At 41.2% G+C, this 19,115-nt stretch overlaps 1 protein-coding gene and 1 pseudogene across 1 annotated transcript in view; one reads left to right on the top strand and one right to left on the bottom strand.

Moving 5' to 3' along the window:
* RBM28 (RNA binding motif protein 28) overlaps positions 1 to 15,763 on the bottom strand; it is a 31,995-nt gene extending 16,232 nt beyond the window's left edge. The window contains exons 1-10 of the mRNA XM_033420363.2: positions 15,557 to 15,763; positions 11,857 to 12,015; positions 11,462 to 11,556; positions 10,965 to 11,040; positions 10,442 to 10,534; positions 9,290 to 9,361; positions 8,472 to 8,655; positions 8,157 to 8,299; positions 4,535 to 4,601; positions 2,130 to 2,239 (exon numbers count right to left, since the gene is read on the bottom strand). Coding sequence (XP_033276254.1) covers positions 2,130 to 2,239; positions 4,535 to 4,601; positions 8,157 to 8,299; positions 8,472 to 8,655; positions 9,290 to 9,361; positions 10,442 to 10,534; positions 10,965 to 11,040; positions 11,462 to 11,556; positions 11,857 to 12,015; positions 15,557 to 15,674 — 1,117 coding nt within the window. The 5' untranslated portion in view covers positions 15,675 to 15,763. The remainder of the gene's footprint in view (positions 1 to 2,129; positions 2,240 to 4,534; positions 4,602 to 8,156; positions 8,300 to 8,471; positions 8,656 to 9,289; positions 9,362 to 10,441; positions 10,535 to 10,964; positions 11,041 to 11,461; positions 11,557 to 11,856; positions 12,016 to 15,556) is intronic.
* A 676-nt stretch (positions 15,764 to 16,439) lies between these two features.
* Positions 16,440 to 17,486, top strand: LOC101276155 (chromobox protein homolog 1-like; annotated as a pseudogene).
* The last annotated feature ends 1,629 nt before the right edge of the window (positions 17,487 to 19,115 follow it).

The following is a 19,115-nucleotide window of genomic DNA, read 5'->3' as shown; positions in this document are numbered from 1 at the left end:
AACCAGAAAGCCGTGAGCTCAACTCTTTTTTGTTTTGTTTTGTTTTCATGAATTCAACTCGACTCATGCTGTAGAATTTCCACACCTTTCACTGGTTAGAGGCAGGGCCAATCAACCCATCCTAATTTTCTGCTCTTGATAAAAAGCAGCTTATGTAAGAAAAAAAAGTTCACCTTACAGTAAACACACACACAAAAAAATTAAATTCCATAATATTTTGTTAGTATTCCTTTAAACTTTAATTATTCCCTCATATATGAAAATAATGCCATATTTCCTGGAGCTACTGGAGCACTGATCTTTTGCCCCTCTAAGAATGAATGGCAGCAGACTAACTGAAAGGACACCTGTGGCAGGCCAACCCAAGGGTCGCCATCTAGTGAGGTCTTCCCTGCTTCCTCCAGGCAGAGCCAAGTGCCCCCCACCAACCCCCGCCGGTCCTCCACTCTCATCTCTATTACAGCACTGGTCAGGTGGCATCTTCCCCAAAAGACCTGAAGGTCTCTGGAAGAGGGGCCATGTTTCTTGGCTATTTCTACATTTGTAACACCTACCATAATGTTCAGCATTAGTAGATACTCAATAGGAAGAAACAAGTAATATAGAAAGAAATATGGGGGGGAAAAATGTTTCTAACAGGCAGATTAGCCTGTTTGTCCAATATGAAGAAAATAGGATGAGTTCTTCTCTCTGAATGGGTAAGAATTTTACCATTGGAATTTCCAGGGTAACTACTGGGTTAAATCCTACCACCTTCCTAAAAGTCTTCAGACAATACTTAGCCCTTCCAGGCAGTGAAATAGCATGCTGACAGGGATGAGGTATAGGAGGAGGTTGTGTGAGGAGGCAGAAAAAGTGCCAGAAAATTTTAATATGAGCTGAGGAAAGACAATGCATTATGAAAAAAAAATAATGGAAACTATGCCTATTAAGACCATTAACTCTCAGCTAACATTAACAGACCAAGAAAGAGACTAAGCAAGTCAACTACAGACTCCGTTCTGAAAATGTCAACCCAATACACTACTGCACCCAGAAAGAGACAAAAGAGATCATCAAAGTCAAGCAATATCCTACAGTACTTGTAACATTTTATGCAATTCTAGTTGCCCATTTTCAGAAAAATATACTAGAAATGGAGAAGGTCCAAGAAGCACAATTGAATATCAGAGCTGAACGCACATTAACTGATTAGTTGAACCTACTCGTTTGACAGATAAGAAACTGAAGCCCACAGTGGTTAAATGATTGCCAAAAATCACCCAGCCGGTCTATGGTTTAGCTGGGATTAGATCCCTCATCTCCAGGAAGCAGTTCAGTTTTCTTTCCATTATACTACCTCATTTACATCTTTCATATCTCAGTAAAAACCAAAAATGATCAAGTTTCATCAAACTGGAAAATAAGAAGGTTCAGAATGGAGGCAATTAATCCATAGATAGTCTCCAGAGAGCCCCAAAACACTCAGAAATGGCATTTTTCTGAGGACAGGGTTCAGAGTTTTTGCTAGATCTCAAAGGAATCAAGAACCAGAATGAATTAAGAATTCACTGCTTTAGTAGAACGACTGCAGTTGATAAAATCAAAGATTATGAACGGGTTGAAAAGGTGCTTACCTAACAACAGTATATTAGAATGAGGAGCGGTCAACCTTTAAGCTCAAAAGAAATAGCTTTAGGGGGGGAAAAAAGAAAAACTAAGGCAGCACTCCTGCTACATAGTTTTCCTTCTGACTGTTGCCACTGCAACGAAGTTTCTGTCAGCTTCCATCTCTAACAAAAGCAACTGAAAAATATCCCAGCAATTTCAAGCAATGTGGAATGATTAATACCCATGAGATGCTATCACATCTGAAATTCAAAGAACAACAAATGAAATTCATTACCCTAAAGTAAATAAGCAAGAGCTTAAAAAGCTGAGACAAAATTATGGCCGGCAGCACCATTACAGATGCTGAGCTTGACAACATGGAGACAACCTCAGAATGTCCTTGGTGCTTCTATGGATCACAGAAACCTGGATAATCGTGGACCCCTCAGGGTGGCACACACTATGCTCTCATGTAACCTAGTCAGTGCCCATGGCAGTGGTCTCAACCCTTTTGGGCCTGACCAGCTGACAGCAAATACCTTTAGAATGCTCTGTGTCTGGATGCAAGACAATGCGGACATATTTAAGATCTCCAAACTGCTGGAGGAGCTCTCCAAGGTCTTCTTCCTCTGAGTCGAAGGACAGGTTTCTATGGAGGACAATCAGGTCACAAGAAAGGTCAATTACAAAAGTGAGATCCTACGTTCCAGTACAAGGTGAGTGAGTTAGACATCAACTGGAGTGGTTCTCTTGCTCATAACCACCCTTCCCAGGGACAGCACCAGGGGGTGGCTCCCACTAGCCAGGCCTCCAGTGTATGACTCTGCCTATAGGCTGTAACCGACTGACCTTCCTGTTAATCAAATTCTCCTTCCCAGGAATATAAAACTTGAACAGACATATATAAAGACCAGAAGTTTTGGATACAGATTCACTTCAAAACAGCAGTGTCCCACTTGAGGGAAGCTTATGGGGAGCTGAAAATGTTCTGTATCTTGATCAGAGTGATGGTTACACGGATATACATATATCCATGTATAAAGGTATATGTATATAGATGGTTATATACATGAAAAATGTCACTGATTGTACACTTACATTAAACACACTTTACAGAATACATGTTATACCTTAACGAAGGATAGAAAAAAGGATGGGCGTCTTCAGAGAAAAGACCACATAGCCTTCTGCAGCCAGGGTCCCAGAACCACCCAGATTTTCATCCCCTTCTTGAGGTCTGCTCTTTGACAACTTTTATTCCGTGAGCCACCCTAATGTTCATCCAACATACCAGCCTTTTCACTTAAACTGGCCAAACTTAGTTTCCCTTACTACAACCAAAAGACTCACAGACAGCTAATGAAAAGTCAAATGTCTCTCAATGTCTCCTCTGTATTCCTATGAAATCCAGGTTTCAGTTAAAATTTTACAGAAGTCAGAAAATCCTTCAAAATAATAACTCAAAACCAAACATGGTAAAGTTTACTAGCTAAGTGCAAAAAAAAAAAACCTACTATTTCTCTCGATGGGATTAGAAAATGTTGGAAGGAGATTTTGTTCTACTGAATTTCAACACAGTGTAAAGATTCCTCTTTTCCCAGCTATGCACAGCCTTTCAGGGGTAAGAAAAACAGTCCCAAATAAATATCTACAATTTTACTTCTCTTATGCTAGTTAACAACCCCATAAACAGCTCTATCTTATGGAATAACCAAGATAAAAGAGATGTTCTGGAATAAGACATATCCTAGCTACATTATTTCTTCTAATTTGCCTCATCGTGGACATAGTTTTCTCTCTTCCATCCTTTACTTTCCTAAGTTCTTTTTTAATTAAAAGATGTATAAGGAATGGTATCCTTGGTATTGAGGTCACAGGCTTCTAAGTGTGACATTCCTTCTTTCCTGTTACACAGAATCCTCTACAAATACAAAATTATATGGAAATTACAAATAACACATTAAAAAAAACATGGAAAGACATGCTATAAAGAAAGAAAATGGGACATATATACACTAATATGTATAAAATGGATAACTAATAAGAACCTGCTATATAAAAAAATTAAATTCAAAAATTAAAAAAAAGAAAGAAAGAAAGAAAATGGGCTACAGCACAGCATGTATAGGCTAAAATCATCTTTGTAAATATTTATGATGTTATGAACATGTGTGTGGGTGCTCCCCAAGCAGTGATTAAGGTTAACTTTTTGCTTATTAATTTCCTATATTTCCCACAATAAACATAAATTACTTGTATAATGAAAACAATCTTAAAAGACTATACAAGAGAATAAAATAGACATCTTTAAAATAAGACCCAAATGGCCCTAGCACAATGGTACTTAAGAAAGGATGAGAAGGCATGCTTGAGGTATGCCGAAGATATCCCAACCTCCTGAAAACACCAACCTACTGCAGTCAGTAGGACTAAAGCAGCAATGGCAACATGATACAACACCTATCTCCCTCCCTCAGTTTTCCAGGAAACAGATGGGATGCCTCACTATACTCTGGACATGACTGTAGAAGATAAGTTAAGCATGAAGAGAGAATTCGTTTGGGATAAGTGGTATCACCCCTCCCCAGCACTCACCCTAAAACAAAGGCCAGAAGCAAGATGGTTCTAATAGTTGAAAAACTGATTTGTTCCAAATGATCCCACCCCAATTACAAAGAATGAAATCTAAATGAGGACAAGATATAAAGACCCCTGCTATTTATCTTCTGTGTATAGTTCTGATTCTACACATTTCTCATTGTGTGCTATGTTCCTAGGCAGATGTGCTAATGGTCTTCGATACATCTAACTTTTTGGCCTAGCTAACAGAATTAGTGCAAAAAGAAGACGAACAAAGAAAGGAAAGAAGGGAGGGAGGAAGAAGGGAAGAAAAGAAACCTATGAAGGCAACACAAACAGCAGTTCTCAAGATAGAAAGTCATACCTGATAAAGACAGTTTTCCCTTCATTCACATCAGAGGGTAATTTCCTCTTCTTCTTCTTTTTCGAGACTTGTATATCCAAAGTAAAAAGAAAAACAACAAACTGAAAAAGACTAGTACAAGCCTTACAACAAAGGCTTTTAAATATATAAAGATCTTACATAAATTAAGAACTCCAATTAAAAATGAACAAAGGATATGCAACTAAAATATATGAAGATGCTCAAATGCACTCATAATTAAAGAAAAACACAGCACAAGAAATGAGATACTATTTATCACCAACAGATTGGCAAACAACAAAAAAGACAGATGAAATCCATTGTGGTAAGGGTGTGGGGAAAAAGAGAGATTCCCATATACTGTTGTGACAGTGTAAGCTTTCTGGAAATACAAAATGTAAACATTTGAGGAGAAAAAAATAAGTATCTACATTCGCATACACAAATATACATTATATTCTACGTAAGTGCATATACATTCATGTTTTTGCTTATAAAAGCATTAACTATCCTTAGATACACAAGAAACACTGGTTGTCTCTGGGGAGGGGCCCTAAGTGGCTGCAGATTTGGGTTTAAGGGAGACTCATTGATTTTAAGAATAGACATAGGGGCTTCCCTGGTGGCGCAGTGGTTGAGAGTCCGCCTGCCGATGCCGGCGACACGGGTTCGTGCCCCGGTCCGGGAAGATCCCACATGCTGCGGAGCAGCTGGGCCTGTGAGCTATGGCCGCTGAGCCTGCGCGTCCAGAGCCTGTGCTCCACAACAGGAGAGGCCACAACAGCGAGAGGCCCGCGTACCACAAAAAAAAAAAAAAAGAATAGACATATATGCTTATATATACACGGAAAATTTCTGGAAGGATACAAAAGAAATAACAGAGATTACTTTGGGGGACTATTGGGAGGACTGGTGAGGAACTTTTGAAGATCTTACATAAATTAAGATCTTACATAAATTTCTATATTATACCCTTCTGCACTATTTATATTTTTTGTACTGTATTCTTAATTAATTTTCTCTCATTATTATCCATCAGTCTTATAATTTTTTCAAGTGAAAGAATGGTAAGAGATAGCTGAATCTGGTTGTAGAATGCAAGGTCTCTCAGTTCCTTCAGAATAAAAGCTTCTTTGCTTCTAAGGTGTCTACTATTCTCTCCTCACAGAAAAGGCTTATTTCCTCAGATTTCTCATATGGTCAAATCAACATGCCAGACTTACAGAAAAGGGAGAAGGGAGACCTGATAAGTGAATAAAAACCTCCACCCAGACAAACTAAAGGACCACTTACTGACTGTTCCTCATTCTGTAATGACCTGCCTCCCTCAATAAACTAGTTGAGTTTAAACCCAACCTTCTTGATAAAAGTAGCAATATGGTTTGGTTAGTTTTACAAAATGCCCCAGGAGGTCCTTTATCCCCATTTCAGTTCAAAATTGTTGTTTATACTCCACCACTGCCACAGAACAGTAACAATGATAATACTAGTAGTACAAGGCATTAGTCACACAAATAATTTAATCTTCACAACAACCCTATGTGGTTATTATCTCCATTTTATAGATGAAGAAACTGAGGTATAAAGAGGTTAAGTAACTTGCCCCAAAGTCATACCTTAAGAAAGGAGCAGAGACAGGATTTGAAACCCTCTGCCAAACAAGCTATTATTGTGATCTCTAGGAAATGTGGCGTTTTATTTTCTTTTAACTCCTGTTCACCCAGTGTCTAGCACTGCAGGCACTCTGAATATTTGTTGTCTGAATAAACGAAGGTGTAGTAATAGTAAAAAAAAAAAAAAAAAAGAAGTACATTTTTCTCTCATGACAGGTTTAAATATCACTGTCACACAAAGCATCTATTCCAACCTTTCCAAAGAGCAAACACATGGGCATTTACATACAACATGGGAAGGGTGTGCACAGAAGTGTTCATTCATCAGGTCCAAATTGGTTCATCTACATTTTTAAAAAACTCTGATGAAAGTGCAGAAGTGTTTTTGTTGGTCTTTGCTTGTTTTCTTGCCAATCCTTTGTGACTGAAAGTAGTGGAGCCAGATCAAAAGCTCCTAGAGAACAAGGATTTCTTTTTTCTGTTCAGCCCAAAGTTTAACATTAGTAGGTGTTCAATAAATGTTTCTTTTTAAGTGAATGATGAGGAAAGGAGACTTGATTTGCTCAACTGAATGGAGTAGTGGAATGCTCAGACTGCCTCCGCCTCCCTCCCAGTGACCACTAAAGGCAGAAGATTTTATCAGCAGCCAAGTTACATCTAACTTAATGAGATTCACACATTTTTTAGAAGATTGTTGGTGGAGGGGGTGGGGGGAGGGGGGGCACATAAAAATAAGATTAGTAGCAACAAAGGCAACTAATACTGTTGGGAAGGTACTCTCCGCAATGTCAGGAGATGGGGACCTCTAACATCCAATCACAGATGAAGTAATATGGAAACTAGAGGCAAGGACTTCACCAGAACCAGACAATCAAAAATGAAAAAGCCAGGACTTGAACCCACATGATTTGACTCCTAAGCCCATGATAAAAGGCAGAAAAGACTGCTTAAAAGAACTGAGCTTTTCCAGATAAGAAATTCTGAGTTCAGTAGTTTGTTACTATCATAATGGATTATTTTATTGTTATTGTCCGTCTTCATCCTGGAAGGTGCCAGTGATTCAAGTACCTCTGATTCTGAGTAGAATATACTAAGCTGATGTTCTAGGGTTTGCTAACACTGCAGACACGCTTAAAATAATACCTCTAATCAATGAGGGGAAAAAAACACCATCTTTGGGCTTTCAAATCTACTCCATATTATCTGTTGTTTACAGACAACAGCATGGATGGAAAAATACAAGTGTTTCCCTTCCTGAGTTTGTTACATTTAATAAAATGTAATTTTAGTACAGAAGTAAATAAATTAAATTAATTAAATAGAACCCATTTTGGTGGTAGGATGCAATATCCTGTTTATCCAGTTATTCATTCAATTTGGGTAATTGAGAGAGACAGAGGCAGTGCCTCAGCATTAAGCTAGGTTTTAAATTCCCTAAGAATCTTAATCCTCAAACACTATTCCAAACTCATTAAAAAAAAAAACAAAAAACCTTTAAAAGAAAGGAATATAGGGGCTTCCCTGGTGGAGTAGTGGTTACGAATTCGCCTGCCGATGCGGGGGTCCCGGGTTCGAGCCCTGACCCGGCAAGATCCCACCTGCCGCGAAGCAACTAAGCCCGTGCGCCACAATTACTGAGCCTGAGCTCTAGAGCCCGCGACCCACAACTCCTGAGCCCACGTGCCACAACTACTGAAGCCTGTGCGCCTAGAGCCCGTGCTCCACAACAAGAGAAGCCACCGCAATGAGAAGCTTGCGCACCGCAACGAAGAGTAGCCCCCGCTCACGGCAACTAGAGAAAACCCACCTGCAGCAACGAAGACCCAACGCAGCCAAAAATAAATAAATAAATAAATAAATTTATTAAAGAAAAAAAAAAGGAATATAAAGGTTTCATTTTCAGCATTTAAACATAAATTTGACAGGACACCTTAGGGTCCTATTTAAAAAGAGGACTGAGCTGAACTGATGCACATTTCTCGGTGACTTATTTTAAATTTAAGGCAAACCTTCCTCCTCTTGCTCTTCAGTGTTGGTATCACTCTGACCCAGGTCCTCTCCACCATCGATCCTGTCTCTTTCCTCCAGGTCGCTGTTGTCATCAGAATGCTCCTCTTCACTGCTTTCTGCAGGTGCTGCCCTCTTGACTGCTCTGCAATGGCACAGATCAGAACTCAGGTTCTGGGATGAGAGAGGGGCCTGCCTCTCCAACTTCACTGCACATGTCAATTCTGCAATGACGGGGGCAGGGAAAGATATCATTTTCCTCTCACGGACAACCCTGAATCTTCCTCTGTTGTCTCAGAACACACTGAGCCACTTACCTCTTCTGAATTTGCACAGGCTTGGTCAGCTTCGACTCTCTATTCTCCTCGTCCTCCTCCTCTTCTTCATCATCTTCCTCATCATCATAACCACCATCATTCTCCTCCTCCTCCATATCCTCTTCTTCCCTGCCATTCTCTTGACCTAATTCCTGACATTTAGGTTCAGGCCTCTTCTTCTCACCTACATACATAGTTGGTAAAGAAAGTTAGGAATTCATTTAGTATCCAAAACAAGGTTATTTAAACAAGAGTAACTAATACCCCAAGTTCCCGGTTCCTTTGGTTTTACAGAAGCTCATATATTTTTCTTACTGTACATAATAGGAAAAAGTATGGGGAAAAAAAAAAGCAAAACAACAAACAACAAAAACCCCTCATCACTGAGATTCCCTCGGAGGCTGTCCCATTCATCAGAAGCCTTAAGGTTAATCTGGCTCAGCAACTGAGCCTCTGCAAACAGCCTATCATTGTGCACCATGGCCAGCACAATGCATGCTCTGGAGCCCAGCCATGAAATTTAATCTCTGTGAGTTCTGTTCTCTGAGCTCCTGGTGGCTTAAAAGCCAATTGTTTTCTAAATAAAAATCAAGTTTTAAGTTTCCCTATTTTTAATGTTCCATCACTCCCTATTACGAAAGCTGGGAAAGTACAGCAAGTAGTAGGGACAATGAACTTGGGCCCCACTCTTCACATCCACATCAAGGAGTGGGCTTATATTCAAAAGATCCTGTTTTGGGACCAGATCACCAGATGGTACAATACAGACTGACAAACAGGACATAAAACCCCTCCTACCCAACACCACTGCATCTTACCTGCGACAGAGGCAGACTGTGTATTTTTATATTTATCCTTTGCCACAGCCCAATCCACAGCCACTGTCCGCCCTGTCAGACAGAAAAGTAGCATCAGAAAGGCCTTCTCTTTAACATTCCTATTTCCTATAAATGACTTCCTATTCGTCAAAGACAGTAATGGAACCAAAGGAGACGAAGAAACTGTGGATTCAGAGACTGTTGGTCCTAAAATAAAACTCCTGGTAGGTGTCTATTCTTTTAACCCTTAACCTTTTTATCAATGAACAGAAGTTTTGCCTTTCTACACAGCCACTACACCTAGAACAAGATAGAGTAAGAATCAGAACAGTGTTTCCAGTTAGACCAAGTTTCCAGTTATACTAACAAGAGGGAAAATAGACATTCTGGAATAACTGCGCGTCACTCAGAAGTTAGGAAGTCTCCAAGCCAATCCCTCCTTTAGGCACTGTACCTGGTAAATCAATACCTAGAGTAACATCAAGGTCAGTTTAAAAGCCCACAGGTGGACTTCCCTGGTGGCGCAGTGGTTAAGAATCCACCTGCTAATGCAGGGGACACAGGTTCGATCCCTGGTCCGGGAATATCCCACATGCCACGGAACAACTAAGCCCGTGCGCCACAAGCACTGAGTCTGTGCTCTAGAGCCCGTGAGCCACAACTACTGAGCCCGTGTGCCACAACTACTGAAGCTTGTGCACCTAGAGCCCACGCACCACAACAAAGAGTAGCCCCCGCTCGCCGCAAGGAAAACCCAATGCAGCCAAATAAATAAATAATAAATAAATAAATTTATAATTAAAAAAAAAAGCCCACAGATGCTGAATAGTGATCATAACCAAGAGGGAGGAACCTGCTAATCCCACATCCTCTAGACAGCAACCTGCCTCTATCAGTCAGGGACAGTTTTTCATTAGGGATTTAAGAGGACACTCAGCACCAAAAAAAGAAAAGAGAAGGACAGCATGGGTCCTTTCAAGTTTAACCCTAAGATCAGGTACTAGGAATATTTCACCAAAACAAGCTTCAATATTAGCAATGAGACTCTCAACAAGGCAAACACCTTTTGAAAATGTAGAAAGTGGGTTACTGTGCTAATTTGCCTAAACACCAGAAATATCTGAGTCAATGGTATGGGCATAGAAAACTCACCTTTTATCTCTTTCATGTTCATGCTTTTGAGAGCCTTTCCTGCTTCTAGGAGGTTTTTGAACTGAACAAAAGCAAAACCACGCATCTTTCCATCTGTGTGCAAACACAACAAAGAAGTTAGAGGTAGCAGGTAGGGAACCAACAGACACTAAGAAGGATGTTACAGCAACCTGGACTGGCAAGAAGACCCAAATCCTATCAACTGGTCAGCCCCTTGCCCAAAGCACAAGCCTATATCCTGCTGAGGTTACCCTGACACAGGCTTGGGGAGAGCAATGCATTTTCTCAAACTGTAACTTGTCTTCTAAAAGTAGTTCTGATCTAACTAGCAATACCGTAAGGGGACTAAACACTGTTATTTGTCAAGCACTGTGCCTGATACTTTACACATATCATATCATCTGGGGCTCACAGAGTACGACCCGAACCTTGTGTTTCTGCTTAGTTCAAAGGTGATACAGAAAAAGACCATTATGTAAAATAACCTTAATCTAATCCACACAAAATAAAGGTTTGCCAGTACCTGGTTTCCTAGGGATGTTTACTTCCAGGACAGCTCCAAACTGAGCAAATACTGTCTTCAAGTCATCTTCTGAACACTGAAGCCAAAAGTGAAGAAAGAAAAAGAGATATTATCACGGCAAATGAACACAAAACATCAACTATTCAATTAGTTCACTAGGAAGAGCTTGAATATTTGCACTCCTTTTCAAATTTTGAGACTAGGACACCAAACATTTCAAAATAGATGACATCTTGCTTTGTACCTACACAGGCAAAAAGGACAGATATCAGAGAGCTTTTCCTTCTCTCCCTTTCTCAGCAGTAGTTTCCCCAAGGCATCTTCACAGTCTCTGTCCTTTATAAGTTTTTGTTTATACAGGCCCATTTTCTGAATTCAACAAGGCTAAAGTTCGTTCCCAGAAGGAATTAAGCCCAATTATACCATCCTGACCAACGAGCATGCCTTGGCTCCAACAGCTTTCAGAACACTCACTGTTAGTTTTCTCTGTCTCTTACCTTAAAGCTCAGGTTCCGAATAATTAATCTGGCTTTCTTATCTGCCACTTTGGCTTTTTTAGGCTGCAGCTCCTTCTTTGGGGACTTTGAATTTTCTAAAACATAAATGGCAATGAAGTAAATCTGTGATCTCCTAGGCCCAGAACATCACAGGAAAGAAGCTACTAGCAACAGATGGCATTTAACACAGGGTTAAGTATGGCAATGCCCAGGGACACCAGGTTTTCCAGACTCATTAGTAAACAAAAGACTAAAACTAGTAACAAAATACACTGGATGATTTTGGACATCAAGAGGAAATTCAGGAAGCTTTTAGGCCTAGACACTACTCCCAGAGCCAATCCACTGCCCCCTCAATCCTGGGGGAAAACTCCCTTCAGCCACTAGAAACTCACCAGTTTTCCCCTTTTCCTTGGACTTATTTCTCAGTTTTTTCTTGGCAACAGTCACGGTGATCTTGCAGCCTTCGAAGGTGGTAATCTCCTTGAGGGCCCTCTGAACATCTTCCAGCATAGAAAAAGTGACATAGCCGAAGCCTCGACATGCCTTACTCCCTGGAACAGTATGGGGATGGGGGGAGGGGGGATTAACAGTAAGCCAAGATCCCTAAACCAGTAAATTCTCACAGCCCTAAACTAGCAAATATACAGCCAGGCCAGCCAGTCTGCCAAAATTCTCAAAAGAGAAAGAGACAAGGTTAGCATGAGTGGCCCCTGTCCCCTCTTTGTTCAGAAATTGTTAGGCTTCCTCTTCTAATGTGGTGTCTTTGCTGTTAGGTCCCTCTCTTCCTTCTTTCCTGATAATTTCAAGAATATGGAGGACCCATGATATGCATTACACCCCCGAAGAAGAACTCAACGTCAAACAGAACAAAACATCACCAGAGAAGGTAGGAAAGGTAAGTATGGTAGCTTCAAAAATTACAAAGAAATAATTCAGCCACCGCTCCACAGAACAGATCAGCAATGAACACCAGGGGCCCTGAAAAAAGAACCTCAAACAATAAACATTATTTCAGAAGCCTGCAGACACTATTACAATTATTACCAAGCCCTAGAAATCAATAACAAATTAAACCTTTCTAAAGCGGCTGTAAACCTCTTATCTCATTTTGTCAGAACACACCAAGAAGGGAAAAGCCAATATCATCATCGCTTTTTTCCAAACGAATCATTTAAGACAAACAGTTGCAATTATCAACTGTAACCCACCTTTGCCCTTTTTGGTATTTTTTTTTCAGTTTAATATTTTTGTGTAGTAAAATTTTAAGTAATTTACTGCATCAAAAAAGAAAAGAACAGACCAAGTAGTCTGCTTACTACCCAAAGAAGAAACAGAGCTCACACGCTCTCCTTTTACAACTACACCCCAATCTGCTTCTGGGTACAAGCCCTCTAACACAGGACGCTGATCCACGTAAACTGGTTAAAGCTGACACTTGGCACTAGGAAAGCATACTATGATCTGGTGATCTCTTTTTCTCTTGAAACTCCTTCTCACAAAAGCCTGCCCACTCACCTTTCAGAAAACAAGAACAAGAAAAATCAGGGCCCTTCCTGATCAGTACAACCAAAAACGAAGCAGCTGAAAGGTGAAGGAGTTCAGTGACAAAACAGAAGCGTGTTGCTCACAAACACACCATGCGTTGTTTATGTCTGCGCAAAGCACTCTCACACATTTACTTGAATCTTTACGACAATCCTGTGAAATTATTCCCATCTTAAAGAGGTTAAGTGGCATGTCCAGGTCACCACTACTGGTAAGACCTCACCCCACACTCCCTCCCTCCTATCCCACTAAGTACAGCATTCAGTACATCTGGCTGCCTGGACAGAAAAGCACGTTTTTTCTTAAAAAGGGAATAGCAGCTTCTGTTAAAGATGTAGACTACATACACAAGCTACAGGCAAGGTTACATGTAGCCTATATTCTGAGGACCCAAAAGTAGAATTCCCATTCAAAGCCCTGTTCCTCCCCGGAACACAACCAACCACTGTTGAGCAGTGTTTCTCAATTGTTTTGATAACCCACAGTAACAAACGTAACTTATAGTGGATCCAGGATGCAGTTTTTTACAAAACTGAAAAAAAAAAGTTTTATGAAAACTTCTCCTTTACCATGTATAGATATACTCCTATTTCATTAAAAAAAAATCTCTAATCATGACCCACTCAAGACCCACTAATGGACGATGATCTGCAGTTTAAGAAACACTGCTATACAGCACTCATTCTCATTCTCTCATTCGCCCATATCTATACTTAAAATGACAAAGAACCAGGCAGCTGCTATGGTTTGTATAGCAATCAGAGCCATGTAGACAATCCTACTTCTAATTTCTGTTACTAACAAAATAGAAGATAAGGACAGAGTGATTATTAGCACACTATTAGCCTGCCTACTCATCACATACTTGGACACCACGGGGGGAAAGAGAGGTACACAGGATGTTACTTCCCTCCTGTTGCTCTCCTGAAAGACAAGGAGGTAGCCACCTACAGAGACACACTGATGACTTAGAAGGAAGCTAAATTTATGTTCTGGGCAACATCAGGTGCCCCTTGACACAGTCTAGGTAAGAGTAAGAAATGCTTCTACAATTAAAACCCTTACAATTCTTCCTCAGTCTAATACATGCTAACCCTCCTTCATAGTGATGCCATAATCATCAGACAGAATGCAAAGCATATGGCAGTATTCCACAAGCCAGTAAATATCTCCTGCGGCTCAAGCCAAAACCCTTGGAGTCAGACTTGACTCCTTGACACTCTTTTTTTTCTCATACCCCACATCTGATCCATCAGCAAATTCTTTCAGCTCTACTCTCAAAAATATCCATATTGCAATCACTTTTTACCACCTTCACAGCTACAACAGCTGGTCCAACACCATGACCTCTCTCTCACCTGGATTACCACAAGAGCCTAATAACTGGTCTCCCCGCTTCTGTCCTATTCTTAGCAGCCTATTCTCAACACGGCAGCCTGAGAGAATCTTCCAAAATGCAAGCCATATCATATCTACTGCTCCCTGCTCAAAACCAGTGGCTTCATATCTCAGAGTAAAAGCCAAAGTCCTTGCAACCGCCTATAAGGTCCTACATGATCTGGTAGCACCAGATCGCATCTGCTAATTCTCTTCCCTTCACTCACTGCATTCCAGTCACCCTGGTTTCGTCACTATTCCTCCAATATACTACACACACTCCTCTTCAGTATCCTTTAGCTTCCTCTGCCTAGGCTGCTCCTCCCACTGAGAAACACATGTTCACTCTCTCACATCAGAAAGGCTTCCCCTGGCTACCTCTCACCCCTCTACAGCTTCCCCACCATCACACACACACACATCTACAGAGACTCCCTATCCTTTTTCTCTGCCTTATTTTTCTCCTCAACATTTATCACCATTATCACTACATATTTTGCTTATGTGCTTATTGGCTGTCTTCCCCATCTGGAACACAAGAGCAAGGTTTTTGGTTTGGTTCTGTGCACTGCTGTATCCCCAGGACCTACAATAGTTGCCTGGCACAAAATACACATTCAATTAATATTTACGGAATAAATAACTGGGTGAATGAATAACATACTGGTTAAGAGCTCCCGGTCTGGTGATCAAATTCTGAATCCACTACTTACTAGCTGTATGAACTTAAGCTGAAATTACTAAATTTCCCTAAGCCCTAGATTCCTCGTCTGTAAAATGGAGTTAAGTCTCCACCCAACAAGACCGATGGGGAAATTAAATGAGATAACACGTGGAACTCAAGCACCGCACGTGGTAATCAGTTGATTCTCAATAAGCCTTACTGGTGTTTTATTAAAAGTCAGTTATTTACTACCAAATAAGATCTTATACGTGAGCGCGCATAATAAACGGAAAGCGCTACATAAACTTAAGGGACTGATTTGACTTTCAGAAACGGCCCGTATGGATTCATCTAAAGCAGAATCCGTTTAGAAAAGAAATTCAACTTCTAAGTCCTTTCACTATGGGGCAGGTAAAAGATTATACGGGTCGCTTAAATTTGGGTGTCCTCGCCCCCATCCGGCTCCCAGGAACCCCAACTTTGTCCTCGACCGCCCCGCCCCCTACCTTTCTCAGTCACCACGAAGCACTGCTTCACCGGCCCCACCTGGCTGAACAGCTCCTCCAGCTGCTCGCTGCGGGCCGAGGGCGGGAGGCGGCCCACAAACAGGGTCAGCCCGGCCATAAGGCCGAGAAACAGAAGCGCGCGGCTTCGCGCACGCGAGTCAAGTGACAGGTTTTAGTCAGAGGACCACGCCAAGTTGCCGGGAGACTCCGGAAGTGCTCTTCACTCAAAAGAGTCCGGAGGAAAACGTGGTAGAAGGGGGAAAAAACATCCCGGAAGGAAAAAATCGTGACGCCCGGGGGCGGAGCTTCTTAAGCGGGGTTCCACCCCTAATCCAAGTAGCGCCCCCGCCGCTGTAAAGAAATTTGGCTTCGCTATTTCCTACACTGCTTACAATCTAACCTCCTGGAGATCGATACCAAACTCAGCAGGGCAGGCCGGAGAAGTTGGTTTTACTCTGGCCCTAACCCAGGATCTAACATATAATGGATGTTTAATAAATATTTTCTGAAGTGCCACCACAGACTCCCAGATTACGTGCATAAAACACAGCCAGAATACACATCAACACAAGTACGTCACGTACATCATTCGGACAATTCTCATGTTCTCAGAGAATATGAGACATCTGTCACACTACAACAGATAACTACAACTCTGCCTTTAACACTTCGCAGACAAATTATAGCTACTAAAGTACAAATAGGCACATATCATACACATTCTTTCAAAAAAATATTTACTGAGCTCCTACTATGTGCCAGGCACTAAGGATAAAATTGGTGAGCTAAAAAAAGATGGGACCCCTACCCTCATGGGGTATACAGTCTCGTGGGGGTAGACAGACATTAATCAAAAAAAAAAAAAAAAAAGAAAGGAGGGCCGTTGGCCGGGGCCTGCAGTACGCGCTTCAGTGAGGGGCTCAACCACAGTCAACCGTCTTGTTGCTTTACTGGTCGCCACTCCCACGACCGGCCCGACAAGACGCGCCTGGAGCGCAGAACAGATTTCCCTTGGGCTCGTGGGCGCTGCTCTGAGCAGCGTCACCCTTTATACCAGAAAGCTGGCGGGCACTATGGGGAAAAAACAAAACAAGAAGAAAGTGGAGGAGGTGCTAGAAGAAGAGGAAGAAGAATATGTGGTGGGAAAAGTTCTCGACCATCGAGAGGGAAAGGGCAAAGTGGAGTACCTCCTAAAGTGGAAGGGGTTCTCAGATGAGGACGACACATGGGAGCCAGAAGAAAACCTGGATCGCCCCGACCTCATTGCCGAGTTCCTGCATCACAGAAAACAGCACACGAGACAGATAAATCAGAGGGAGGCAAGCGCAAAGCTGATTCTGATTCGGAAGATAAGGGGGAGGAGAGCGAACCAAAGAAGAAAAGAAGAGTCAGAAAAGGCATGAGGCTTTGCCCAGGGTTTGGAACCGCAGTGGATTATTGGAGCTACAGACTCCAGTGGAGAACTCATGTTTCTGATGAAATGGAAAAACTCTGAGGAGGTTGACCTGGTCCCTGCCAAGGAAGCCAATGTCAAGTGCCCACAGGTTGTCATATCCTTCTATGAGGGAAGGCTGATGTGGCATTCCTACCCCTCGGAGGATGATGACAAAAAAGATGACAAGAATTAACTCTCTTGAGTACCAGCCCCTGTCACATCTGACTGTGGGTTTCAAGTGGGGAAAGGAGTTCAACTTGTCTTGACACCATAGAGGTGGCTTGAGAAGATGTCCTTTGAAGAGCCAGTGTAGTTTCTGTGCCCTACAGCAGCCCAAGTGCTTTAAAGTCACTCCATGCTGGTTTGCACACCCATCCCAGTGGAGGGGAAGAAGGGTCAGTGTTTCAAGGCAACCCATTCTGAACTTTGCTGAGAAAAGCTAAGGGCCTTCTATGAAGGACAAAACTTGCAGAATGGGATGTGGGAGAGCAAAAGATACTGTAGCTCTTCAAAAGAGCATCTCCACAACCCACAACCTTCTTCCCAATAGTGTTAACTCTGCATTTTTACAGCGTAGCATATATGTAGTTTTTGGCTATTACTGGTGTATTATTTGGGGTGGGAGGGATGGGGTGGGAAAGAAGGGAGATGGGTTAGGATAATTTTTGTTAAAATTTGGAACCTGATGGGGGAAATGGTGAAACAAAGGAAAGAGCAACTAATAATGATTTGGTTCTGTGTCCAGAATATTTCATCCTTTCAAAAAATGTCATTGGCAACCTAAATGAGGACTGCGAGAGACTGTTTAAAAGCTGTGAATGCTTGTCGGGAGCCTGTGCTCCGCAACAGGAGAGGCCACAACAGTGAGAGGCCCGCATACCACACACACACAAAAAAATCAGTCTTATGTTTATAATTAAATATAAACAGGATTAAGAATCAAGTGATGATTCCTACTAGCTAATGGCAATAATTTACATTTGTATATTCAGTTTTTCAAGTTAGTCTTACAACTGCTAAGTGGATGTTTCTGGGTATTAGAAAAATCAGTGCTGGAAATGTTGATAGTTGTTAAATCTTTCTACTGAATTTTTAAAATCCATTTTAGAAGTCAAAGTACACTTTTTTCATGGACTAAGGTGGTCAGAGGGAGCAACTTTACTCCTTTTGGTGATGTTGAACCATACTCTGAAGTTTGTAATTTGCCTTTAACAAATATTAGCAACCAGATGGTTAGCCATGATTCCTCCTTTGTTTGGACTGTCAATTGGAAGCAGTTTGTGCCTTGTTGGTTATTTGTGAGACGTGAAAAGAAACAGCATCAAAATACAACCTCGAAGTGAGTATACTTTAATTTATAAAGAGGCTATTGCCAAATATGACTACTATCCTTCATGAAATGTAAAATTATACCTTTACCAATTGTAATGACTGAAGTTTTCCTCAGTGTTTTTCTATAATAATCATGAGCCAAAAACAACTCTCTAATCTTGTAATGCCAACACTGATTTAGGAGCTTTTTAGTACTAAGCATATAATAAATTGTCAAGAAATATTTGTTGTCTTTGGATGTTAACTATAACATGTCCAGTGAGTATAAATTCCTAAATATTATTTTTTAATAAACACTAGTTTGTACCAAAAGAAATGAATAAAAATTTTACATTCATAAAAGCTGTGAATGCTAATCATTAGAGAAATGCAAATCAAAACTACAATGACATATCACCTCACACCAGTCAGAATGGCCATCGTCAAAAAATCTACAAACAATAAATGCTGGAGAGGGTGTGGAGAAAAGGGAACCCTCTTGCACTGTTGGTGGGAATGTAAACTGATACAGCTACTATGGAGAACAGTATGGAGGTTCCTTGAAAAACTAAAAATGGGACTACCATACGACCCAGCAATCCCACTACTGGGCATATACCCTGAGAAAACCATAATTCAAAAAGAGTCATGTACCACAATGTTCATTGCAGCTCTATTTACAATAGCCAGGACATGGAAGCAACCTAAGTGTCCGTCAACAGATGAATGGATAAAGAAGATGTGGCACATATATACAATGGAATATTATTCAGCCATAAAAAGAAATGAAATTGAGTTATTTGTAGTGAGGTG

The sequence above is a fragment of the Orcinus orca genome, chromosome 9 (genome assembly GCF_937001465.1).
Source record: "Orcinus orca chromosome 9, mOrcOrc1.1, whole genome shotgun sequence".
In the NCBI taxonomy this organism is placed as follows: domain Eukaryota; kingdom Metazoa; phylum Chordata; class Mammalia; order Artiodactyla; family Delphinidae; genus Orcinus; species Orcinus orca.
The sequence above is the reverse complement of the archived record's forward strand: the minus strand, read 5'-3'. Positions and strand labels throughout refer to the sequence as shown.